The 26,811-nt window shown below is 41.9% G+C and overlaps 1 protein-coding gene across 2 annotated transcripts in view; it reads left to right on the plus strand.

Moving 5' to 3' along the window:
- The first annotated feature begins 519 nt into the window (after positions 1 to 519).
- Positions 520 to 26,811, plus strand: part of LOC135495133 (collagen alpha-2(IV) chain-like) — a 37,271-nt gene continuing 10,979 nt past the window's right edge. Inside the window, exons 1-16 of one of the 2 annotated variants that reach the window (XM_064783565.1) lie at positions 520 to 812; positions 1,780 to 1,852; positions 2,817 to 2,888; positions 7,325 to 7,381; positions 17,080 to 17,214; positions 21,288 to 21,332; positions 22,326 to 22,388; positions 22,668 to 22,826; positions 23,218 to 23,280; positions 23,633 to 23,738; positions 24,165 to 24,367; positions 24,620 to 24,784; positions 25,080 to 25,287; positions 25,401 to 25,700; positions 26,051 to 26,229; positions 26,486 to 26,683. In XM_064783565.1, coding sequence (XP_064639635.1) covers positions 700 to 812; positions 1,780 to 1,852; positions 2,817 to 2,888; positions 7,325 to 7,381; positions 17,080 to 17,214; positions 21,288 to 21,332; positions 22,326 to 22,388; positions 22,668 to 22,826; positions 23,218 to 23,280; positions 23,633 to 23,738; positions 24,165 to 24,367; positions 24,620 to 24,784; positions 25,080 to 25,287; positions 25,401 to 25,700; positions 26,051 to 26,229; positions 26,486 to 26,683 — 2,139 coding nt within the window. In that variant the 5' untranslated portion in view covers positions 520 to 699. The remainder of the gene's footprint in view (positions 813 to 1,779; positions 1,853 to 2,816; positions 2,889 to 7,324; positions 7,382 to 17,079; positions 17,215 to 21,287; positions 21,333 to 22,325; positions 22,389 to 22,667; positions 22,827 to 23,217; positions 23,281 to 23,632; positions 23,739 to 24,164; positions 24,368 to 24,619; positions 24,785 to 25,079; positions 25,288 to 25,400; positions 25,701 to 26,050; positions 26,230 to 26,485; positions 26,684 to 26,811) is intronic. The other variant, XM_064783567.1, reaches the window with a different exon arrangement.

A 26,811-nucleotide genomic window follows, 5' to 3' on the forward strand; every position in this document is an offset into this window, starting at 1 on the left:
TCCGGCAGAGTCACGTTTAAGGGAGAAAGACACCCAAAATGAAGACGTTTGTTGGAAATATCTACAGAACTATTCCACCCGCGAACTCAGGAAATGCACCCACTCAATTTCATTTACATAAATATCAAGCCCAATCACAGCTTTTCTGTCAATCAAACTTGGGTTGGCCCGGCGCTCGCAGAATTGAAACGGGATATTTTAAGAATGGACTCTCCCGCTTGATGATAATGGGGGTTTTAGGTTTACTTTCGAGGGACACCACAATAATTTATTAGCGTTTTCTGATAAGTTATTCCGGCTTTCGGCATTGGCAACTCATTTGAGAACAACTTTTGTTCAAAATGTAATCGTCTTTTTGTTTTGATGCACTGGATTTATCGAGTTTGGTCACCTCTAAACCTACTCATACCCCTTTGTGGAATAGACGCACCTGAAGTGGGGTCGTTTGGCTTCCTCCTGTGGTCCAAATCAGATACAGGAAACTCCGCCCTAATCTAAAAGAAGACCTAACTCCACTTCTGTGTGTAGAGTTCGTAGCTGTGAGTTTGGAGTCCTCTTCCGATTTCATTGTTTTAAAACTTATGTCGGAACATTAGAAAGCCGTGATTTTGGAGAGAGGAGCAAAACGTAGTGTCGAACGCGCTCCGGAAAATTTACCGGAGGCAGGAGTTTTAGGGACGAGAAAAAAACGGTGCAAAAATGCCCTGTTTCAGCGAGCGCCTTTTCCCGGCGCCATCGCCTAAACTGGATAGTATAAAAATCCCGCTAACTACTATTTCCTCTGGATTCGGCCGCTGGAATTTACAGCAATGGTAAGATAATAAAGTTTTCTTCCTCTTCTAGAAATTCGCAAAGTTTGCCTTGATTTGAATCGTGAGAAAAATTCGTTTTCTTCTCACGCGCGCAAGTGGGCCATGCTGATAATTTCAGCTGTTCAGGCCAAGCCAATTTAATTTCGCGCCATTTTCTCAGATGCGCGCTTTTGATTTTTTTTTGATAAATCGATATCTAATGAATTTCTATCTAACTTTAATATTCTTTTGTGTCATTACACATCCTTCTGTCTAGTATGTATGTCTTTTTACTCATATTTAGTCTTTTAGCAGTCTTTGATTTCAGACCTAGATTAACCCTCTCATCTGTTGTCAAGTATGTTCAGCTGTCCCTCTATCATTAGATACATAGGACTACGTGAGGAATACAAAAAGTTTTTGCCAAAAATATGCAGAATCACCAATTCAGCTAATCCTTGGGCCGGAATCTTGAATGGCTTCCAGCTCCAGAAAGAAGCCCTTTCTCTATTTCTTAGAGGATTCCATATTCCTGAGAATCTTGGATAAGGGGCCATTTTCCGGGTCATTGGTTTTGTTGGCTTCTTCCCCAGGCCTTTTCTTGGAAACCACAGGAAGATTATTGGAATCGGAGAGGACTTCTCCGGGATTATAACCAGAGCTAAGAGTCCCAGGGTCATTGATTTATTCCTATTCTGAGGGGGAACACCCCAGGAAGTAATTTCTCTAATCACAAGAAGGGCTGGCACACAGATGTTGGGAAAATGGTTCTTCAGAAGTATGCCTCTTTCAATGCTCTGTTCAAACTCTTTGAAATTGGCAGGGGGGGGGGCATCTCAAAAGTTAACATTAATATTAACTTGACCTCTCTCATCAGGATACCTCTAATCTAAGAAGAGAATTTGTCAGTTCCAAGGATGTCCTTATTAGAGAGGTTCTTCTGCATGCACTTTAGTACCATTCTCATGAGCGTCTTCTTACTTTTCAGGATTTTGTTAGTTTTGGTAGCGTTTGCGACGATTAATGCAGCAGCATCTCAGACTGAAACATCTTCTGGATCGGTGAGTAAACACAATATAGGGGGCACTGCCTCAGATTAATATTCGATGGCTGTCATCACGTCCTGTATGCAACACACACTTCAGGTTCTACACTTTGTACCAGTGACAATGTTAGTTTGGTCATCTCAGCAGCAAACTATTCCTTAAAGGGCTATGCCATTCACAGTCATGTTTAACTGGTGTCTCAGGAAAACACTCCCAATCCTGGCTTTAAAATACCTTTGGTAGGCCCTACAATGTCTCTTAGTGGATATAACTCTACTAAGGACACCCTCTCTATTAAGGATGCTGCATGTGGTCACAAATTACCTCTGTAATTAGGACACCTCTCAATAAAGAGAGGTTCTACTGTATGTAATTTCTGAGACATCCCCTCACTTCATCTTCAGGGTAGGATGTCTTTCCTGAGATGCCGCCTTATCTTCACCTCCTGTGTTTCTACAGTGATAATACCTACCCTGCATCTGTATCTTCATTATGCCAATTATGGCTAATTCCAGGATGAATGTTTCTAATCTTGAGCAGCTTTTTAGATCACTGGTACACTGTGGTTTAACCCCTTGTTACATGCACTTAATACGCACACATGTGGCACTTCTTTACTGAGTCCTACTTTCATGCCGATGGGTACAAACTCTAGAACAACTGTACATATGAGAATTGTTTTTTTATTTTTTGTTGTAGAGTATGTTAAAGTTAGCCCCCACTCATAAAGATTTTGTATTGGAAAATTGAGGGACCATCTCAAATATATACTTGATGCCACAAAACAGAGAACCAGTCTCCAATTGTTCTCAAATGTAGCATGATTCCCATTTAAAGGGTGGCTAAGTATATGTACTGTACAGTGGAACCTGCTTCATGTCTTGTGACATCAAACAGTTCTGAGATGGTCCCCTAAATGACCCAAGTCACCCCTCCACCAGATTGTTGTTTCATTTTGCATGCTAATTTTGTATTTTAGCGACTTAACCCAAAATTCCCACCACCAAGCCCGACTGAAGCGGATACACAGAGGGATATTATTGGGAAGAGTGTAAGTCGAAATGAATTCTGTCCGCTTTTGAGGCTTTGGTAACATGTAGATTGGAGGTGATGGGTTCTGTGCTGCCTCGCTTTGGTGAATGTACTGATCAACCTGTGGAACCAGCTGCAACCACCTTGAGCATCTCCCAACTTGCGGAGTTGGTAGATGGTCACAAGCGTTGCTGCTGATTCCACAGGGTATAGATGGTCAACTTCTTCTCCATAGAATGTTGATGGTCATGCTAATATTTGTTGCATCATGGTCGCTCTGCAGCATCTTATCCCAATTAAAGAGAGGTCGTAGAGGTGACGAAGTGATCTCAGGCTTGTGTGTCAAGATGCTTTGAAGCTGATTCTGAATGTGCTAAGTGGTTGACAGTTCCGGCTTCCAGGGTGATCAGTGCACTCTGTAGAATCGATTCCTTTTATCAACTTTTTTTCAGCGGTGAAGGGTTCTGATTAATGCTGGCATATTAGTATAGAGAGCTAAAACCAAATTAACACAACACTAACATCTTGATTTCTATGTTCATGCTAAGACTTTGATTAATACGGTTTGTCCAAATTAACAGATAAAATGTCTCTAAGTCTTATTTACACAAGTTTAAAGGGAGACTATTTGAGGAGCCATATAGGCCAGATTAGGTCACACCATATTGCCAATAGGGGTCGCTACCATCCTACAGTACAACCAAACTACTCAAGTTTGAACAGGGGAATACTTTCATAACTATGTCACATCGGACTATGTTCTCAAACTGTTAACAGGCTATTATTCACCAGACGACCAACATTTTGACCCCCTAGCTCCTACCTATAGTCCATCTCTAAGTAACTATAACGATTGATTCCCCCCAAGCACTGAATGAACTGCAGGCCAAGATGTTTTGTAAACATGATGATCTTTGTTAGTGACGTCTCCAGAGAATTGACGCCAAAATAGATGCTCCAACGATTTTACTGCACTTCCCACTGCCTGTTATACCTTCAGTTCTTGAGTACATCAGCCTGGTTATGTTTTTTAGGTACTCTGGGACAAAAAGTGCTGTTTGCACACCCAAGTCTTGTTGCTCTCAAATTGCCCCAGTTACCTAACACATGTCCATAAATCTTTGTTCCGGAGGTTTTTCTGTATCTTTATGCAGTCGTTGACACCACTTTTCCATTTGCTCAGCTGAAAAAGTTGGAAAAAACTGCCCGCCACATTTTAACATCCAACAAAGTTTTTGGTCTTATTTACTTTTAGAGCACCGGAGATGCGATTTCCTAAATCTTGCACATGTTTAGGATTGTCTGATGTTGAGTTTTCAGGAAAAACAGTGAGGGGGAGACTGGAATTTGGCAGTTGGTCTAGGCCTACATCTATTTATTTCCTTAAAGTCCAAGTGGACAGAGTTTAAAAAATCTATTTTATGTTTTGCGGGAATAGTCCATTAATTTTATAATGGGCTACCTAGGGCCTACAGCGGTCACTTCATAGGCCCTACAACTGTCACAATGTGTGGAATAACGGCCCAAGGGTGAGGGTGTGCCCAGTGAGTTAGTTCATTCCCTGGTCTAGAACATTTTAATCAAACAACAGTTCGATATTGCTTTGTTTTCCGAGCAACATTTGCTTTTATTGCTACAGTGTGCGCTCTTTCCAAAAGCAAATGAATTGTAAGACCAGTGTTGACCCCTGGGGGGAGTGGAGGGTGCCTGCTCTTGAGACAAGAAGTTGGTAAATAATGTCAATTAAAAAGTAAACTAGGCTATCTGGCATTTGTCACTTTTGAAGTGAGTTATGAACTTCCCATTTATAAATACAATGTACTCCAGTAGGACAGATAGTTGTATGGAACAAACTGACTAATTTATTTAGCCTGAATGCACATTAAAACAAATGGCAAAAGTTTCCGTAGAAATCCTAGAATCGCTATGATGGCCATTGCAAGGAACTTTAGATCCACCATCATGAATCATATGATGGCCCATCATAGATTCTATTCTAAAATGGTCATGAATATTAACCAGTGTACTGTTTACATTCAACATGTCAAAAAGATTTTTCTCTCAAACTTTTTTATCTAATTTGATTTTACTGTATTTGTGTATCTCCAAAGATGCAGCATTCCAAAATTGAGCTTGATATTCCAATTACTTCATTTTTATCAAAAATTTCAAAAATTTCCCAAATGCAAGCTAAAAACTGAATATGTGGCCTTGGTCCCAGGTTTACAAAACTTTGAATGTATGCAAATGTGAAGGGTATAAGAGAAGCCAAGACCTGGGTATGAGGAACAAGTAAGAACAAGTAGCCAGCATTTGTTAACGGTGTGGAATATCGCGATGAAATTTTCTGAGCAGATTCATGGGAGTATCTGTCAATTGTATCAGTTGATATTGTTGAAATGTTGATATTGTTGGCGATAATGCCCAGAATATCAAAATCATTATCATACATGTTCAATTCATTAATACAATTCCTCACTGAAATGAAAGTTTTATTGCTTTCCTTCCGGAAAGACCAACCGCCATGACTGCACAGGCTGTTCCTGTTTGAACCATGAAGCTCGGAGCAAGCAGTGTACATACTGTGCGTGATTAGTGTTTTCCTTTTGTAACTTCTTTGTCATGGCGATGTCGGAGTCTCAAAATGTCTGACCCACATTATTGCTTCGAGACCCCTTACAAATTATGACAAAAAAGACCATGTCATTTGCACTAATTGCTTCTAAAACTCAGCTTGATTCTGCGGCAATATAATTAGTGACAGAGTAACCTTAGCCTTAGGACATAATTTCATCAATGCTTGTAAGAACAATGACTCTAAGTTTAAGTTGGATGTAGTTAGTGGGTGTAAGTTGTTATGAGAATTATGCAAATCAATTCACTACCAAACTATCAGATTTTGATTTTATAGTGCTTTTCCATGGTCATGTTCTTACTCAAAGTGCTTCATCATCCCAGAGTCTTCGATCAGATGATTGCCTAACCCCAAGATGTCTAAAGCTTTACTGTGGACGTCCTAACATTGCTTCTTCTTTGGAAGGCGCATATGTTTGTTAGACTAGGGGTAGCAAATGCCTCTTTTTATCATTATGAGGCAAATATGAGGCTTAGATCTGCATGAAAAACACATTTTCAGTGTCCCTTCAAGGTGCAACATGCTGTGTAGCTGAGAAGTAAGACCCAGCATGCGCAGTCTTACTTCTTGACAGAATAGCACAGGGCCATAGCTGGGGGTTTGGGGTCACTGAAAGACATAGCTGCCTTGTAATGGCAGAGATGTGATCCCCTCCCAAGTTTAAGAAGCTACCTTTAGGCCTGCAGAAAGAACCAGGTGATCACATTGGTTCTCAGCTATTTGCATGTATAAAAGGTACTTTTTGCTTCAAGTAGTCTTCTCTACCATTGAAGATGTAGATGATGCTTTCGCTAATTGCTGGTTTCATTAGCTTTGGCACTGACGGGCCTAATTTTTTTGCTTAGGTAATCAAGGTAAAAAACTTTCTAAGCAGCAATGTGTACTCATTATCTTCCTGTTGTAGCTTGCCTTAAGCTAGTAAATCAGCAGTGGCCAGTGGTCACCACTGAGGTGGTATTGGACCTTTCCATATCCAGAAAACCCAATGTTAATCAAGTAGGCCTAATACATTTGACTGAAATGTTATCAATATCATACTTTTGACGTTGATTGATATGAAAGGAAACATCATGTTTGATGATAGAGTGCATGGACCTTATAAGCTCAGGCTGTGACTCTTGCTGCCTTTGCTAATACTTGTCAATTGTAAGGTAGCTTTGATTTGCATGTACAGCGCCTTTTTCTCGAGCCGGCGGTCTTTGACTTTAGGATCAAAGATATGGACGGCGCAATCAAGTTGCATGTTCTGTGTTGGGTTCGAAAGAACGAAGACACAGCCTTTATGTTTTGTGCCGACAACTCGTTTAATTTCAGGTGTGATAGATTGAAAGTAACACCGCACTGTTGAATCTGTACCCAAATCTTGGCCGTCAGGTAGAGCTCAAATTCCATCCCGAATCTTCAGCCAAATGCCCTCAGGTTTGGGCCTACATTTTGACTCCAACCTCCCGGCCTCGTCTTTAGTACAGAGACCCACCAGTGAGGTGTTCATTTCTTAATCTCAAATCTACAGTTGTGACCACAAGTAATGTGCATCATCCCAAGTACACTTCATTCTACCTCTTCATCTGCACTTTCACACTTAATACTTGAATCAACTTGGCATACTTCATCCATTTGCACTTTAAAAGAAAGATATCAGGTGGACGTTATCCTGAACCATTCAGTACCTAGAGATCGATCCAACGAGGAAGGGACTGCTTGAATGAAGATCTTTGTAAATTCCTCAATGCTAATTATTTGAATCCATAAATTCAAATAATTGCGTTTCTTCCACTTTCAAATATCTAAACGAAATCTTTGTTTCCATTTCTTTGCAGAGATGTGGTGGATGTGCTGGAGGATTGTGTAAATGTTTAGCAGAAAAAGGATCAAGGGTAAGTAGGTTTTCTTGAAGAAAGCAGCACCTGGCAGGTGTCATTGGTGTGGCTGTTTCGCCCTGGTCTTGGGCCCATACCAGGTATGGGCCCAAACTCACTCTGTTGACAAGCCACATACAGGGTATTCCCCTTGAGGATTGAGCGGCAGATTTCTAGCAGAGCGATACATTTCCAAACTTTCCAAACTGCAGTAGACAATGCGCCAGGACTGCAACTAAAACATCAACAATTCAGATGAATTCAGTAAATCCTGTTCCTCTTTTGATATCAGAATTTTCAATCTTGGTCTTCGGTCTACGCCTGGCCAATCACTTGTTGAAAATCATAAAAGAACATCGAATATTGTTTGAAGATCCATGTTTAAAGTCATGTTAATATTGACTATCATGTTAAAATGGACTTTGTCCGATATATTAATCGATTGAGGCGTCAGATTTGCATGAATGGAATAAGTGTGTGAAAAGCCTGTCAAACCATCTTTGTTCGTTATCATTTGGTATGAATGGAACCAGCAGGTCATGAGTTCATACACCGTTCTGTACTTGACAAATGGTAGAGGCGTTCTTTTTCGGGAGGACTTGGTTAAGAGAGGTATTAGGCATGCTTTGCTTGAATTAAGCATACTTGGCAAAGTGTCCTTGTTAAAACTTCACACACAAAAAAGTATCTTCTCATCCTATACTACATGTACATGTACATACTCTGTGCATTATTGATGAACATGAATGAAAGTTGTGGTTAGTGTTGCTGATTCAACCATGCATACTTCCCTGTCCTGTTTTCTAACAGAAGAGAAGGCTTCTTATTTGGGTTTCCGGTCTCCAGGATTTGGAACACCTGGGCCAAACATGAATGAAATGTAGAGCAGAAAAATTGTCTTCATGACATGACCATATATGCCGTGCCAATATTTGTTATGAAAACAAACCTTGGCATCTTTTTATCAAAACTGTCACTGGGTGCCATCTTCCCCATTCATCATATATTGAAAAACCAACATACCTTTTTATCCACTTGTTTGAAAAAAACTGAGGAACAATGGATTCTCTGTCTGATATATTGATGTCAAAAACAGGCCCGGAAATCTCGAAACTTCTTGGTGACACCAATACTTTTCTTCTTTTTGTGTAGGCCTCCCATATACAGCCCACTAAACTACAACATCACCTATAGATGCCTACACCTGGGTCATCCACATGCTCCACCCATTGCATGTTAAGCATTTTTGTTACAGAAGAGCTTCTGATGTGGAATCAACAGAAATCTTGATGACTACCCGTATCTACCATAAATTTTTCTGGCCCAGTTCCTAGTGGGCGCATTTTTTATTGTGTGTTCCTAAATCATGTTATAAGAAACCGAGCAATAACTATTAACACACCTTGTAACCTTTTACCTCAGTTCTGACAGAATCCTGCTGATGATGAAAATGGTGATAGTTTTAGGGCAGCAGTGCAGTCTGCTGTTAGCATAGCAACGGGTGCTAAACCTGTTGGCTATTTAGCAGCAGCACTCATTCCAGTGGTGTTTTACTGCTCACAAATTATGGTCAGTTGCAGCCTAGTTACGCTCATTCAATAGACATAGAATATCCACATCTTTTACACCTTCTTTGCCAAGCTATTTTGCAAATCCTCTGAGACAAGCACTTTGCCCCAACCCTGCTATTTTCAGGGCAAACACTAAGTCATAACCAGACTTAGGAAATTTATATCTTGTCTATTACATTGAACCTTCAGCGAAATCAATAATTAAGTCATGACTTTCATTTTCTGTATGGTTAAGAAGTGTGAAAACAACTCCAACGTTCTTCTGGGTTTGATTTTAGAAATTGTTTTAATGACAAACTGCTTCTGCAGGCTATAAATTTAGCTCTAAGAATGATTCATGAGTGTGACCAATGTCTGCATTGTAACAATTATAATAAAACATTCCATCAAAATACTCATGTCGCCTACAAAGATGTTTAGGCCTATTCCTTGTTATGCAAACCAAAAACACATTACTCCAAACATGTGTTTTTCTACCAACTAATATATTGTCAGATCCTTGTGTGTGAGCAATTACTATAGTTTCACCGACCTAAGACCCTTTCATTCAAATAACTATGAAATCGACACAGATGGCCCATCCAGAATATGACATCATGGCCATCGGACAAGTTGATTGGCTGACCCATTGTCTATGCAGATTATCTTTCCAAACTGAACACTGAATGCATGTGCATATTGGGAAATATGAATTAAGACCAGCACTCTACTGAGTAATGAGTTTGTGTTACCAACCATTATCTCCAATTTCTTGGCTCTTCAAACATGGTCTTAGATTGATGAAACTCGAGTACCTGAGTCATTATCTGTGGGCAAAAATGTTTCCGGCAACAGATAACTGGGAAATTTAATTAACTCAATCTCAAGTAGATTGTGTTTTCCTTGAGAGATATTCATGGACTACATCCCACCGGGGTCGAACAGGTCAAGTGTCTGGCCCAGTGGCCTTGTTTCTAGGCCTACATATATGGCACTTATCAAGGAGGAGGATCTGGACTGATGGTGGGTGGATGCTGCTGCAGTTTGATATACTATAGGGTGTTTCAGAAAAAATACAGCAATTTTGTTTAAAGTTTTTATGTCACATCCCAACCAGAGAGTCTAAAGAGTTGACGCAGGGTTGGCGGTTTTGCGTACCACTGCCATCAGTTACCAACTAATTGGAGTTTTTGGCCAGATGACCAGACCTGGCTGCACCACCAACCATCTGATTAACCCTGGTGACTTGTTTGACAACCAATCCTGAATCTAGAGTCACCCTTAGCGCTGATTTCGATCAGACTTCTAAGGTACAAGCACAAGTGCATTACTGATTTGGGCATTGTAAGAATTATGGAGAAATGTGGAAACCTTGATGCGCAAAGTTATAAAAACATTGCAGTGTTTAGACATAGATTTCTTGTTGTCTGCACTCTGCTTTCATTATATTCTTGTGGTGAAAATCAAGGTTCTGGAATCTGGACTCTTGTATCAGGTATTTATCAGGGAAAGAGTAAAAAAAGAGTGGGAGCACTTGGTACAGCGAGGAACTGCACAGCTGAGTAGTGTGTCGTTTATATAATTGTTTCTAGAAATCACATAAAAAGTCTTCCTGCACCCACTCAGCACTTCAAGGTACCTCACAGTTTAGCAGTGTGTTGTATATGTAACTGTTTCTAGAAATCTCGAAATTAAGGTTTTCTGCACCCACCCTGGACACACCATAATAATGCATTCAATGTATATCTTTCACTGGTGAGGAGTACCATTTCATGCTGCTCAAGCATGGCTGGTCCATCCACGTCCTTGCATTTTGACCTGGAATGCATGACATCCCCTTCTCCTGAATGTCCTGATAGGAAACACCTTTGTGGTGACATCCTTCACATGGCAGGAAGTGCCCCACTTGACTCAGATATGGCTGTCAAAAGTGTATACATGTTTGTCCCCTTAGAAATCTGTCTATCATCCTGTTCCCATGCATCAGAGTGTATGATCTACTATCCTTTATTTTCATCAGAAGATTCAGGGGAGGCAAAATCTGGTATATCAGATACTGGTAACTTGTAAGAAAGTAGAGCATGCAGGAGGATAAGTGAAGTGCTGATTCTCTGAGGTGTTTCCTTGTATCTGTGCTACAAGTGCTAATGCTCAGAGGCCCCACACACATTGACCTTGGTAATTCATACAGGTCAAGCATTCTCCCCACCTGGAATAACTTTACAGCTAGCCGTAAATCAAACTGGCCAAAGTGATCATGAGTGAAGAGCACAGTATTCAAGGTGATTGAGATACCAAACATGTTCAGGCTAACCAAGGAATACCCTCTTCCCCAGTGTATCGATCCTCAGATAACTGCTGGCATGATTAGCACCATCCTGAACCTCATGGTCTTATACACCAGGGTGGCCATGGTAATGCAAAAACCTTGGTGGTCAAGATGGGTTTGCACCAGTTTGAAAGTATTGTTGAAAGACAGTGCTGACAGCAACTTTCCTACAATCGGAAATCCTCAGAAAGGGTTGAACCATCTGACTCAATCAAAGAAGTTTCAAGGTGTGGTCAGTTGACAGATTTGGCGATGAAAAAGCCAGTGAGGGAAACCTAGATGCTGAAGAAGTGGCATAACATCATCCAGGTTCAGGCGTGATCAACAATATGACACATTGGAGACAATGTTTTCATTTTGAACGTTTGGAAAGAGTTCCAGTGACACCTCTGATGCGGAATCCGGAAGTTTGTCCTTTAAAAGATTGGAGGGTAAAGATGGTCATCCGATAAGCATTCATCGTTCTCCAGAAGCATATTTTTGCTAATTGAACATATAACATATTTCAAGTATGTTTCCTGACAACATGACCACCTCTTTTGCACCTTTGCACAATCATGCTTTCACAAATCTCAAGTTTCGGGCAACATTAGATGACCCAGATTTGAACCTTTTAAGATACGTTCATAATTGGACTGGACCAAGAAATGTGGATGACCAATTGAGTCCTTCAGACCCCTACAGTTTTAGTGGTAAATTACCCAGAATGGCAGAAGGATCTGATGAAGAGCATGATGGACAACATGTGCATGTGTAACAACATGTAACTGCAGGTCAGGAACTTTATAGTCTTGGTTCCACTACAGGGTTTAGATCCGTTTCTATCGCATCCGCATCAGGTCCGAACTTAGCTTAGTCCGGACTAACGAATGTGGTGCAGTTCGACTACAGGATTGGTAAGTTAACAGGTACGGCTACAGGCGGTGCCACTCTATGCGCGTTAGGTGTTGTTTCGACAGAACCAACACTTCCGCTCATGCGCAATACGTTCACATTGACACGCCACCTGTAGCCGTACTTAGTAACTTGATCTTAATCCGGACTAATGCGGTTCCATTACAGGTAATTTCTGCTTTAGATCCGGGTCTATTCTAAGTTCGGCTTAAATCCGCTTGTCCTATCCGCACTTAATAAGACCGCTCTTAGTGAGAGCCGGACTTGTTTAGTCCGGACTAGCTGTAATGGAATCACAACTAATTCGGATGTAGTCCGCACTTTCCTGTAGTGGAACCGCAACTATTGGTTGTGTCATTTCCAGGCAATTCCTTTACTGTCATGAAGATGGTTGAAGTTTGCTACACCTCTTGCACCTGCAAGTTACAGAAACAAAGTCACAAAATTTTGAAGAAAAAATGACTCCAGTCGTGCTCATTAGCCTGAAATTAGCTCTTTGCAGCAGTTCAGTGACTCAGTTATTCCTGCTAAGTTTCTTGGATATTATTCTAGTAATGGGATATTTTGCCCACCTTTCCCCAGATGCTGTGTGGTTGTGATGGGAAGTGTCCTGGGGCGGATGACTGGCCCAGTGTAAACTGTGTGCAGGAAAGCTTAGCTATCACCGCTTTGCATATACTTTGTCTGATGCATGCAGCCTCTGCCTATAGTTGTTGGCTATGAATATAAGCCATGACATTGATCTGAAAGTTGAATATTTATATCAACATGTAGCCCCTTCCTCTCCCAAATCAATCCTCATATATGCATGATGGGACCTTCAACCAATAAGAACCCTCACCGAATTACCGATTGCAATTTGCATGCCAGTTGGCTTTCTGGGATTTTGACGACAAAACTTCCCCTTTCGGCCACAATCCTAGTGCCTTTACATAATAGTGCATCATTCTCAGTGCATCTTAGTACAATTTCATTTGGTGCATTATACGACCTTTGTGCGCAGCACTCTAGCACCCTTGCAGCACACTGGAATGCTGCTGATTCCACTGGTGCAGTAGCACTGCCTTTGGTAAGAACTTTTAAAGTCTTTGTGTACCAACATTCATCAAGTTGCATTGTATACAAACACTGATATATCAAACTTTCCATCGGGCTGAAGGTCAGAGGTTCGGAGTCTGCAGAAATTGACTCTTGATAAGTCTGAATATATCAGGTCGTTAGGTACTTTTTCATGCTGCAACTTAGATGTACCCCAGACGGATCTAATCACAAACCCGCCTGGATTCAATCTTGTGAGTTAAGAAATTAAAAATTGAGTTAGTAATTGCGATGTACCTGTGTAAGCTTGCTGATGATACCAGTTTTTACAAGAAGATGGCAAAACCAAGGAACTTATCAAAACTTTCCATCTTAGCTACTTCACTGAAAGGGCCTACTAGATAAAGACATGTCTGCCATGAAACATGAAAAGAGAAGAGTCCACTATTTTAGCAGGCTTTAGCAAAACCACAGTTTTCATCATAGGGTATAACATTTTTTCAAGATCTTTACACTGGCTAAAAAGTACCAAGCTTGACTTAGGGACATTGAGTTAATCACAGGTGGCTCTTTGGTAAAGAGCTGTCTAGTTGAAAATATCAATTTGGCAAAAAAATAACTTGCGCATTTATTTGATGAGGGTGTCGATATGGAAAAGAAATGAAGATTGCAAACCTTGCTTTGGTTATGAAGAAACGATGTCAACAATTTACTCCAACATCTTTGTTGTGGGCAAACATGCTGAGCTAAAACTAAAAGCTCTGTCAGGATGTTTGCCATCGGTACTTTTCACATGTTTTATGACTGAAAATGCTGCGGCATACCAAAAAGACACGAAAATTGCAAGGCGTGCTTTGTTGATGAAGGAGCAATGCAAACCATTCAAAGTGAGACCGGGTTGTGGGCAAACGTGCCTGGTTCATGCCAGGTGAGAGGCATTCCTTACTCGGAGCATATCATATCCATCATGGTCTTAACTAAAACATCTTTATTGGCTTAACAGCTACACCTAGAGATGAAAACAGAGGTGAGATTGGCCTTGGATAGGGCTTATTAATCAGAGGCCCTGATAAGATACAGGAAAAGGTATTCAAGGTTTGATCCCAGGCTTCACCATCATAAAGCACCAAAAGGGTCAGTCTTCTGAAGCAGGTTTCATACACACACAGGTCATCGGGATCATCTGCTTTATGAAGATGAAGTTACTTTGCCTATCATTTAGGAATCCCAAGAATCTATATCCGAGTCTGGCTAATTTTGGTCAAACTGACCTATTTGGTTTGTCCTAAAATTCAGAGTGTTAGGTTACTGTCACAGGTCAAGGAGAAGCACTGGCTAAAAATATGATCTCTTCACAATGTAACAGTTCTGGTCCTGGAACTCTATGCACAGTCTTATCATCAGAGCAATGGCTGTCCTGCGGCATGGTATGATAAGGTCACATTTGCAAAGGATGACATGTTACATTTGCATCAACATTTCATGTGGACAAAGGAGCCAACTTTCTCAAGTTCCAATCCTTGACCTCGTGTGAGATGGGCTTTCTAGAGCACGACAGACACAGAGCTGCCACTGAGAAACCAAATTGGAAAGAGTCATTTTGAATAAAGAAGATGACTACCCTAATTATGATAAATTGAATTAATTATTACTTTAGGCATAACCTCATAAAGGTCATGAAACGTCTATGAGTGACGTTTCCGACTGGTTTTGAATGAATCAGTTACAACTTTCCCAGCTGAGGGAGTATATAGTGATGGCATGCATTAGTCCTAAAATTGCTGAGCATAGAGGGAATTTGCCTTGAGCTCAGTGATGGGGTCCCAAGTTTAAACCCTGTTTGGACCTCATTTTCAGTGTTACAAAGGAAGAACACTCATGAGCACTGGTGTTCCAGGATGCCCAAGGACGACATATCAGACAAACTATTCTTTCAAAGAAAGTAGTTCCTTACACTCCCACCGCACCAAGTGTCTAAATTTGATGACAAGCCTGAGGATATCAAATTCCTTAATGTGCACTTGTTGCGATGCAATGTACTCAGTAATCTTCCCACTCAGACTCTGTCCTTTGTTGATGCATCCGCATCCTCCATCCCTCCCACCCCCGTGCATTCTTGAGCCAGGAACCACACGGAAGGAAATGGACATTGTTTGTATTGTGTCTGGTGGATGGAATTTCCTACTTAACCTGATGGGGTTGCATTCCCGCGAGATATTGTGACAAGGATAGTATCATTGCCTGAGAGGGATATACTTGTTTTCCCCAGCTATAATGATCTGGATGAATTAATATTTTTTAAAGGTCTTGATGCAAATACTCATGGGAATCTAAACCTTCCAGCAAAAGCAACTTACAGGGATAAGCACCTCTTCAATTCCTCCCAACACCAACTAAAGCTCATGGTAACTGCTGCCAATGCTATAGACATGCCAGGCAGGTCTACTTGACTAGCCTTTGTACCATCCTGAGCTTCAGGGCCTTTCCCATGCTACAGATGCAAGGCAGGCGGACTTGACCAGTTGATGTGCTACCCTGAACTTCCAGAGCCTTTCACTTGGTACCAGCAGTGTATGTTTCCGAGGCTTATGTTCCTGCGGCCAGCACAGCTAGCCTGTTTGTAGGAGCAACAAAGATTGACTGAAGTACCTCTGATTTAAGCCTAGATTACCTGCAATTACCTGCAATATTGAACAAAGCAACGATGTGTGCTGATTTCCAGTTAATTCCTTTGCTACCATCTTATAAAGATGAAGGTTATGTTTAATGAAGAAATCAGAGTTACTGTTTGCATCTTTGGCCTGATACACTTGCGTGCAGGGCCAAAGAAGTGATCAAGGACAAATTGTTGACTTTGTTAGCACATTTCGTGTGTTTTGTCCCAAATCTTACTTCATGTAATATCAACTTAGCTTCATAGTGTAGTGGTTAAAATTACCTCTGCTTGCTACCAAGCAATCAAAAGGGCCAATGTTCGATCCCGGGGAGAACCCAGGATTTTATTTTTGGATGAACCAATGTGATTTTCAAGGAACTTAAATTCCTGTCTCTTCACAACTATAGTTTGAGGCTCAATATGAGATAAATAAAATTAAAGAGGGTCTACTAAAAGCTGTGATCCATTGCACCTGTCTATGCTTGGACAAGTAAAAAGATTCCAAGATGCAAAACTTAGCCTTCTCTCTGTAAGTTTAATTAACTGGCTTGCTCTGCTTCCTATATTTTACAAAAAACTGCTCCCGGATAATCGAGTTACTGAAAACAATGAGAGTGATTACCACTTTGTCCTTAACTCATCAAAAGCGTAAGATAACGCGCCAATTTGCAAAAAAGGTCGACATTTTACACCCGGTGCTAATTCATTGCTCTTTACCTGTATATAGTTGGCAAGGTTGTGAATCTTGTGTTACTGATAAATGCCTTGTCTGTAGTTAAGTTGACTGCTAACAGATTGTAAAAAGTTGCAATTAATTAACTCATGAGCTGGTGTGATAAAGATGTACTGTCAGCCTTTGTCTGTGGTGAAGGAGCGATTTAAAAAAGTTCTTTCCGTCCAAGGCTTTCATTTGACACTTTAGTGAATGTGAAAAATCTGTTCAACTGAAATCTTTGAATCCTATTTCTTGTACAGAGGCATGCTGTACTACACTTATAGAACAGGCAGTTATACTTTCCCTAGCAGAGCCTGACAACAAAAAGTGAGTTTGCTAATGTGAGTGTTTTGACTACCGAGGGCCAAGTTGCTCAATCAACGTTGGAGGCTAACGCCAGCGTTACCCCCTCAAAGTGTTATTGCTTTCGGTAAACCTCATTTACAATAGCAGCCTTGGGACTTTACGCCAACATTACTGCTATTCATTCAAGTTACAGTTTGCTTACATGTCCCCTTGTCAATCTCTTTGCAGGGTTCGCCTGGTTTAACTGGACCCAGTGGCATACAAGGTAACCCAGGGTTTCCTGGACCCGAGGGTCTTGCTGGACCCATGGGACTCAAAGGTGAACCTGGACCATCAGGACCTATAGGACCAAAAGGAGATCGGGTAAGTATGTCTCCATTCATATGAAATATCAGGGAGGGGTCGCTTTTTGGAGGACCACTCTTTGGGCCCTTGCTTGATATAGAACGATGTAAACAAAAGTTGGTCCAATGTTTGTTCCAGAACAATTCATTTTTGACCAAGTAATGTTGGTGCAGGGCCAATGTTATGATCTCACCTCAACATGGATGACGGACAATGTCCTTGCTCGCCACTGCAGTATCAGTCAGTATTGCGTCCATATTGCATTGGTGAATTTTGAGATGGACCCTAAAGTTTCAACAGTGTCTCAAGTTGATATCTGCGGTTTTTGAAGAATGCTTGATGCATTGAGCTGTAAAACTTGAAGAGTTTTTTTAAACTTGAAAGTTTTACCTTTTAATGCACTACCAAGCTGCAATGTGACATGTACATGTAAAGTTGAACTTTGGATTTATAGTCTGATATCAACTTTAGACTTCAACCCTGATTCTGAAACCTTTCAGCCACGTCAATAGGACGTTGTGGCTGGCTAGGCATATGCCTCCTTTACAAACCTATCCAGCTTGATTTTCCTTGTCAGATATGAGGGAATTATTGTAAATTGTGTCATCGACCTTCCCACAGACGAACTAAATGGCCATTTGAGTGGATTCAAGAGACAGTATATCTGAAAAGTGAGGTCTGAGGTCATCGGGCTTGTTGTGAAGTTGGTGCTGCTCATCTTGGTTGCCCCTTGTCCAGATTTGGTGATCACAGCCTTCATAGTTTAGGAGGATTTTCCAGCAACCTCACCCTCGCTGATGGAACCAAAAGATACACCAATGCAGAGGAATTATCGTAAATTGTGTCATCGACCTTCCCCCAGACTAAACCCCCATACACCTATGCAGAGAAATTCCTGGTACTGAAGGGGTTAAGCAGTGACGATTTAACAAGATTGAATTGCAAAACGATCTGGCTCCTAATGTTCTTTTTATGTAAAGATCCGAAGTTCAGGTGATTGTTTGAAGAAACAGTAGCTTTTTGTTCCACAGGTGGTAGGTATTAAAGGCAAGTTAGTGTTTAACCTGGGAGTGATTTGGGTTACCTCCCCTCCGGCTGCTCGAGAGAGCATTCAACCTGGAGAATTGGAAGCTGCTCGAAGAAACCTCAAACCTGCTCTGAAAAACCTCTTGTGCAATGTGAAACTGTACTTGCAATGATCACAGAGAGCAGAGCTATGGTCACACCCATCCATTTCATATTATAAAAGATTATAAAACGCCAGTTATGTTCTGCTGGCCTTGGCTTGGTCAGTTTGATTCCTAATCTTACACATGAAAATCTGGATAACTTGCCCTCCATGAATGTTAGGTGGTATGAGTAGGCTCTACACATCAAAATAAGGCGCTATGAAAAATAAAGACGGCAATTAAACATGATTCTATTATACTGAGGTCAGATGTAACCGGTACAAGCCGATCAATCACAGCAAACCATCAGAATGTCTCAAGCAAATCGTATGCACCTGTCAATGTAAAACCTGTACTCCCTGTAATCGTATGCTCTTGTCAATGTAAAACCTGTACTCCTCCCATCAGGGTCACCACTAATTTAGTGTTGAATTCTGAGCAATCAGTTCATTTCTCTCTGGCGACATTCTGATGACCAAAAAACATGTCCTGTAAAAACCTGACTTCTTCAGAATTTGTCCTCATATAACCTTTTGCTGATGCCAGCATTTTGACTTTTTAAATTCACACACCAGTAAGACCAGTAATGGGGCTCTAATTGATTCAATCGACTTTCATAGTTTATGTGGTCGCCTGAGGCTGGCCATACATTCTACTGTAATTGCTCGAACAGAAAAACTAAAACAAAAAAGTTCTATTAAGGTCATTCTTTTTGATGCCGGAGTTTAATTTACGCCTATAAAGCATAATGAAATAATAGACAGACTGGGATTGTCTTGAGGAATGCATTGCTGTAGAAGAGGCCTGTTGTATGCACCTACTGGTACCTTGTTAGTTGTGTTTGATGCAACAGCTTCATCAAGTCTCTTGCCCAAGGATTCTAAATCAGTTTTACGTTCTACCAGAGCTGTAGCGAGAGGAGAGCCTCTTGATGTCACCAAAAAACACGTTGTCTGCAGTTTTGAATTGCTGAAGAGACAATGTTGTTTATGACCATGATGCAATACACGGCACACCAATCAGAGGCGATGCTTCACTGAGTGAGTGAAACCTCTCACTGAGTGAGTGAAACCTCGGTGCGGTCAATGACCAGTTGAACCACTCTGATGGTGGGAGAGACAAAGTGCCGGCCACTAGTGCCGGGAATTGGGCATGAAAGAAGAACAGGGAGAATATGAAGGAGATGATGATTTTGAAACAGCGCTTTAATGAATAACAATAGACTGTACTTTGCATGCAAGAGGACTATGTCTAGAGTAACAATGAAAACATTGTAGGTTCTCTGTGTTGGATGGGGTGTAATTGTGGGTCAGGTATGTTGATGCAGAGCTGATGTTGAAGATAGACAGTGCATCCATTCAGCCAATGCATTCTTGGGCATTTATCGTCTACTGGTCTCATATTGGGCGCAACATGTTTTTGCAACCAACTTAATATGCCATTTGTCACTGATTATTGAATTCAATATCTCTCACCTTCCTAAAATTTCAAGATTTTGTCAATGACGGTGCACTCTTAGGCTTATGCAATTTGGTAGCAAATATGTCGTTGAAATCATGCAATCTGATCGCTTGTATAAGTTCATCAGACAGGCTGCAGGAACGTTCGACAGGTTTGTAGTACCACTCCCCCCAACCATGAGATAGCCAAGGGGAAATTCATATGATAAGACGGAATAAATATTTGGCTCATAGTATCTAGGAGACCAATTGTAGCTAATAGACCCACTCGGGGAGTCTAGAGTCACTTATAAAGTGATAGAAACTCATAGAAAGGTTTATGGTACGTTTCTTACCCCTTCAAAGATTTTGAGTGTACGTGTATTGGGAAAGATACAAAGGCCTATTGTGAGAGGATGACAAAACCTAACAAAATGAACAATTTAAAAACATCCATGTACTTTCCAGGAAAATATAGAGTCCTCTCTTTCAGGACACATTTTTTGTCATTCCCAATCAATGAATGTCAAAGTGACATTTAAACTATTAAACCATCCTGCTCACTTTGTCTCAGCAGGAAACGGGATAAAAAGACGTTTGATGTGGCCTGATTTAATTGCAAAGGAATGACTAAAAGACTGCATCATTGGAGTGGGGAAAAATATGAATGGCGTTATGCTAAAAACATCCATGTTTCCAACGCAATGACCTTACAAGCCAGATCCAGAGTACACTCTCTCTCTCATCTGCTAGGCCACTTTGGATTAACAAGATTATATCAAGGGGGCAGGATTAGGAGGTACTGATATATATATGGGGAGACACTAATTTGGATCATATCCATACCATTGTCTAAGCCTAGATAGTGACCAGATCCCAAGTTCATTCTCACTTGAAATCTGTGTGTCTAGTTATGATTACACACAGAATGGATTAGCTGATATTGCTAATACCAAACTAAGATAGACTTTCGGTGAAATAATCGCAAAGATTTTACTGGGATTAACGCCATGATGGAAATGGAGATAATATGCACCAGGTGACAATGGCGGTGTGTATACAAAATAAAAGTAGTTCAGTTGTGACAACAAAATATGCTTTGTGCAAGAATCTATATTTTGTCATACTGACCTTCTAGCGGTATTGCCTCCATAGCCTCTGCTCTGAACTGACGCTGAGCAATGTCAGTAAATTGAGGGTCAAGATGATATTTTTTATGCTATCTTATTACAATAATGTCTGTGGTAGATTTTCGTGATCTTCCCATAACAAATGAGGTTATCGAGCCAGGGCAGTAACTTCAACCGGAAATCTCAACCCTAAACAACTAGTACAGAGGTCACATCAACCAAGTACAGTTGTCTTCAAGGTGGTCTTATTGCAAGTTGCATAAAACATGATGAACTTTAGGTTTCCTGCAAATGAGTGATAACTGTCTCTGTGATCTCGAACATTTAGTTCAATATTCTTTTCTCCTTTGTAGGGTAAAGTTGGCGTCCCCGGGTTCCCAGGAGTTAATGGTATTCCTGTAAGTATTAACCCTTTCATATTCTCAAGATGCTCTGATGATCTATACATGTATACATCAAGCACCAGTACCACACCTCTATTTTCAAAGGATTGAGTAGCCGGAAAACCAACATCGGAAGTTTTTTCAGCTTGGCCGATACCTATTGCTAATGAAATAACAAGTTTGTGTTTTCGAACTAGATGACCATGTATCAATTTTTATCACTAATGCAATCGTCTTTAGCCTAGTGTTTTATTCCCAATGTTGTTCCGAATGGAATTCGCCCCAGGGTAACTGTTGGGGAGGGCAGTACACGGGAAGGGAAGGGAGTACGACATAATGTGAACTGCAGACCTGGGACTGCAGACTCCAAGCCTCTCTCCCCTGCAGTTCTTTTGCATTAAAAATTGTGTGGTTATAGAGAGTCACCACGAGCCAGTCGGATTGTTAAACTGACTAGAAAACTCAAGAACTATGTTGGCTATCAGAAGTGCACGCAGAGACCTCTGGGTTAAGAGATATGAACGAGAACAGCTGATCTTGAAGATATCCTTGTTCTCAGCCAGTAGCCACCTCTCCGAGTCCAGGCTGAACTTTACTCAGAGAGGTGGTTCACAGGCCTTGACTCTGAGCGTTTCCCGCAGATTACACAGGGTGTTAACCCAAGCAAGAAACCTGTATGTAGACTTAATGGTTTCTGTCAATTTGGACATTAATGCAAATCTTAGCTATGGCAATCTTGGGGTCATCCAATATCAAATCAGTATGACAAAAAAACTCGTAACATCGGGAGCAAAATACACCAAAAGTTTTAATCCCTCAGGAATAAAATCCTAGGACTCCAGGGTCATATCCAATATCACATCAGTATGACAAAAAAACTCGTAACATCGGGAGCGAAATACACCAAAAGTTTCAATCCCTCAGGAATAAAATCCTAGGACTCCAAGTCATTGTTAGTATAATTTTGCTGATATTTTCTGCTGCTCTGATGTTTTGATTATCTTCTAGGGTTTGCCTGGTCCACCCGGTCCCCGAGGAATCGCTGGTTTAGATGGCTGTAATGGAACAGCGGTGAGTATATTTTCTGTTACTGAAGAATTCATGTTCAACAAGTTGTTTCCAGGTTATGCAAACGGCAGTGCAAAACTGAACTCCAAATATGATATCCTGATCCTCATAGAGGGATGGTCGTGTTACCGGGGTGGTTGCCAACCGGGGTTCCACTGTATTTGAAACCTTTGTATTGAAGAGTTGGCCTAACCACCAAACCAAACATAAATTAGGACACAAAAAAGTTGCATTGAATGACAAAGTTCACTAATATTGTAAGATCCTTCTTTCTGACTCCAGGGCACACCTGGAATACCAGGTTTTCCTGGCGAGGAGGGCAAAATTGGTCCCGGTGGTTCAGACGGTGAGAAGGGAGAGAAGGGTGAGCCGGCGAGGATCCAAGATGGAGTCAAGGGAACCAAAGGAGAACCTGGACGCGATGGACAACCCGGCATATCGGTAAGCTCAAAGCTTTTTTTGACAAAAGGTGTCCCTATAGTCGTTATAGAAAATGTAGAAAATGTTATCATTTACTAGAAAATGGCATTAATTGGGGCACAATGACACCAGCAGATCACGCTGTTTGTGAGATTTCCGATGAATGGCCATGTTAAATAATACAGGCATTTGTAAAAGAAATGTTTTCAGAAATTCCAAGGCAAACTTTGTCCCTACTTGTCTTCTGCACTTCTCTCAAAAGACACCTTTTTCTGGTGACATTGACAGTGATGTTCTTTTCATTGATTCCTTTCAGTGAAATTTCTTTAATCGAGATCAGCTCTTACTGAACGACGGCAGTTATTACTCTGAGATATTCTTAATACAATAAGTTTCATCACAACTGTTTCAGGGTCGGCCCGGAAAAGATGGTCAACTGGGAATGAAGGGTGGAAGAGGCATAGACGGCCCAGTGGTAGGTATCCTAAACCCTTTCACATCATTATCACAAAATCATAAACAGGTTTGAAAGCGACAAAGTAAGTCGACTCTGCCCTTACATTGTGGTTTTGGCATAAATGGAATGACTTACTTGATTTATGCCCTGTTACTCTAAGTGGAGCATACATCACCATGATGACAGATGCCTGTTGTTTGACCTTCTAGGGTAAATGTTAAGAAACGATATCGCTGCTCAATACTCTAGCTTCACTGACCTAAGACCAATTACTACGAAATGGACACAAACACCAAGTCTAAGTATGGTGTCATCTGCTTTCTATTTCATGTTTGATGTTCCACAAAATGTACACTGTTTCAATTCTTAGGGTCCACCCGGTCCGGTCGGTAAATCTGGTCCAAAAGGCAACATGGGCATTGGTTACCATGGAATGAAGGGAGATCCTGGTATCCGTGGTCCCCCTGGACCACCTGGTAAGTATTGACTAGCGGCCATAAAGTCTCAATAATGAAATGCCTTTTTAGCCATGGAGGCCAATGCAAGTAGGGATGGAACAACGTCATCAATAGATAGAGATTTGGTCACGTGCAAGGTGGATGAGTGTCCCTTGATGAACTTTGAAACAAAAGTGTTATGATGACTAGCAGTCAAGTGGTCTCTGGTTCGACCCCTCACTGCCAGCATGACTCTGGGCAGGTCTCATTCCCTTACATGCCTAACTCCACCCTGATGTATAAACGGGTACCAGTCAGAAATGCTCAGGTCACTGAAAGGTTTCAGCTTAGAGTGGGGATCAAATGTAAAGTGCTTTGAGAATGTTGTACATCATAAAGCACTGTATAAAAACTTGCATTTAAAAAAAAAAAATGTCTATCATTTTCTTTTTCTCTCTCTGCCAGGACGACCCAATGGTGGCTCACCATTCACTGAAGGCAAAGGATTCATCACAGGTCCGCCAGGACCCGAGGGGCCCCAAGGGATGAAAGGAGAGCCCGGCGATCGTGGAGATCGAGGTTACGATGGCCCGTCGGGATTGTCAGGTTTGCGCGGAGATTTGGGCATGAAGGGGGAGAAGGGTGTCCCTGGCATCGCTGGACCAAGAGTAAGTTTACCTGAGTATTTTCTGATGAAATGAATCAATCATTTGACATCTATCGGGTGTTTTAGAAGGCCTTGGTCTCAGGATGTCAACTATTGTAATGAAAACAGATTAAGCCTCATTTTCATCCTAGTAGTCGTCGGTGTCGTAACCAAGGACCACTAGGTTTTAATTTGATGGAATAGTCCGACAAGTTCAAATCAAAAGCTAGGGAAAACACTGAAATGTATTCTCAATCTCCTCTCCTATCTACAGGGTAAAATGGGTGTGTCTGGTCAAGATGGTTTACCAGGCTTCAAGGGAGACAGAGGCATGGACGGCCAGCCCGGTGTCCCTGGAATGATCGGACCAAGGGGAGATCGTGGTGTCAATGGAAAAGATGGCGGGAAGGGAGACATGGGTCCAGTCGGTCCCCCCGGTGTAAGTATAATCACTCACAGCAGACGGGGCACTAAAGCGCCCCACAACGAGCAATTTGAATCAGTGTGACCTGTTACTTGATTCGCATGTGACAATGATCGCTTGTTCGAAGTGGTTATCGCTGGTAACTCTGACAAGTATTGGTGATTGCCATGACCTGCCATCGATATCAAAACACCATTCTCGGTTTTCCCGCAGACGTGAAATCTTTTTGTCACACAAGACAGAGCTGCTTCCGGATAGCAGAGTCCGACCACAAAATACCCCAAAATGATGCTTTTCTCATGTATTCCAGGGTGGAGATGGAAGAAATGGCCCAGAAGGCCCACCTGGCCCCCCAGGTCTGCCAGGCCTTCCTGGTGACAGTGGTGTGGATGGTCTCCCAGGCGAATCTGGCCCCAAAGGTGGCAAAGGAGAAGCTGGCGGTCCTGGGATCCCTGGGTTGCCAGGGCGACAAGGAGATGACGGAGCGAAGGGAGACAAGGGCGATGAAGGTCTTTCTGGTAGGTGTTTGTTCTCAATGAACAGTGAGTTTCTGGTTCATTTTGAACGGTAATCGCACGTACCGTTACGAAATGCAGACCAGTTCTTACCCTATGATTGCATTTTATTCTAGGTATCCCAGGACGAGATGGAGAGCGCGGTTTTGATGGACGAGCTGGAAGCAAGGGAGAGCCAGGACCAAAAGGTGCCCCAGGTCTGTCGATACCCGGCCCACGAGGACAGGACGGTCGCTCAGGTCTTGATGGGTTACCTGGCAGTAAGGGAGAGAAAGGTTTCTCTGGACCTCGGGGTCCCCCTGGTAGTGTGAAAGGTGGCACTCCCGGTGCCCAGGGTCCCCCTGGGCCCAAGGGAGATACAGGTCTGAATGGTCTGCCTGGACGCGAAGGACGCCCCGGACGTGATGGAGATAAGGGTGAGCGCCAATTTTGTAGTTTTGCCAAATTTGAGTGCAGGATTTTGAAAACCACATTTCAAGTGCTTGAGAAGTTGGTTGAACTATATTCAGACTGTCTTGAACTGTGCTCTTTATGAATGTCTTAGAAGCCTTGTGACTCCTCCCTCAGAACGGAAATTATAATCAATCATCATGTAATTTCAAGCCAGCCATGTAAAAGATGATAGATTGCCTTGGTTTTTTTAGTAACAAGGTTGAAAGTTGTAGGAGCTAGACTCAGACTTTTCCAGTTACAAGGAGCTAAACTTCGGTGCATGGCTGAATGAAACAAAAAATGTTCTCCAATCTGACCTTTTCTTTCATTTCAGGTGACAGAGGTGGCTCTTGCTCTGACTGCCGCCCAGGAAGCAAAGGAGAGAAGGGTAACATTGGATTGCCCGGCCGCACCGGTGAGAAGGGTGTGGCAGGCATCCCTGGCCTGGATGGTGAGCCGGGCTTCCCTGGTGATCCAGGTACACCTGGTCTGCCTGGTATCACTGGTCCTTCTGTAAGTATCTTAAACCCCATGGAGACTTAAGGTCCGCCCCTTGCTTGACTGATATAAGGGCAGACCTGAGTCACTTGATTGCCTTCATTTGTACACTTGCAGATCCCTGCGCATGTGTAATGATCCTTCAGCATGTACTGAAATGACCTGTCTTGCCATGTCATGAAAAGCAACTTTTCACAAAAATATTCCTGTCTTTGAAACTATTCGGACCGTTGTAGATAGGTGATGAAATGAAATTTTAAACTTATTCTAGGGTCCTTCAGGAGCTTCTGGCGCAGGAGGTACCAAGGGTGACAAAGGAGACCCCGCCAGAGTCCCAGATGTTACTCAACCTGGTCCCAAGGGTGATCGCGGACTTCCTGGTAACTCTGGGGAGCCAGGTTTGCCCGGAGCAGAGGGAGTTGCTGGAGTGCCTGGTCTGTCTGGACTACCAGGGGACAAAGGTGATAAGGTAAGTTTGATAACTTTTCGTTCCCTAGAGCAAAACCGAAATCATGCCTGACAAAAAAGAAAGTGTGTTTTCCACATAGCAATTTTATTGATAACAGATAACTGGTTAGTGCCTCTTATTTGCATGTA

The sequence above is a fragment of the Lineus longissimus genome, chromosome 10 (genome assembly GCF_910592395.1).
Source record: "Lineus longissimus chromosome 10, tnLinLong1.2, whole genome shotgun sequence".
Taxonomy (NCBI): domain Eukaryota; kingdom Metazoa; phylum Nemertea; class Pilidiophora; order Heteronemertea; family Lineidae; genus Lineus; species Lineus longissimus.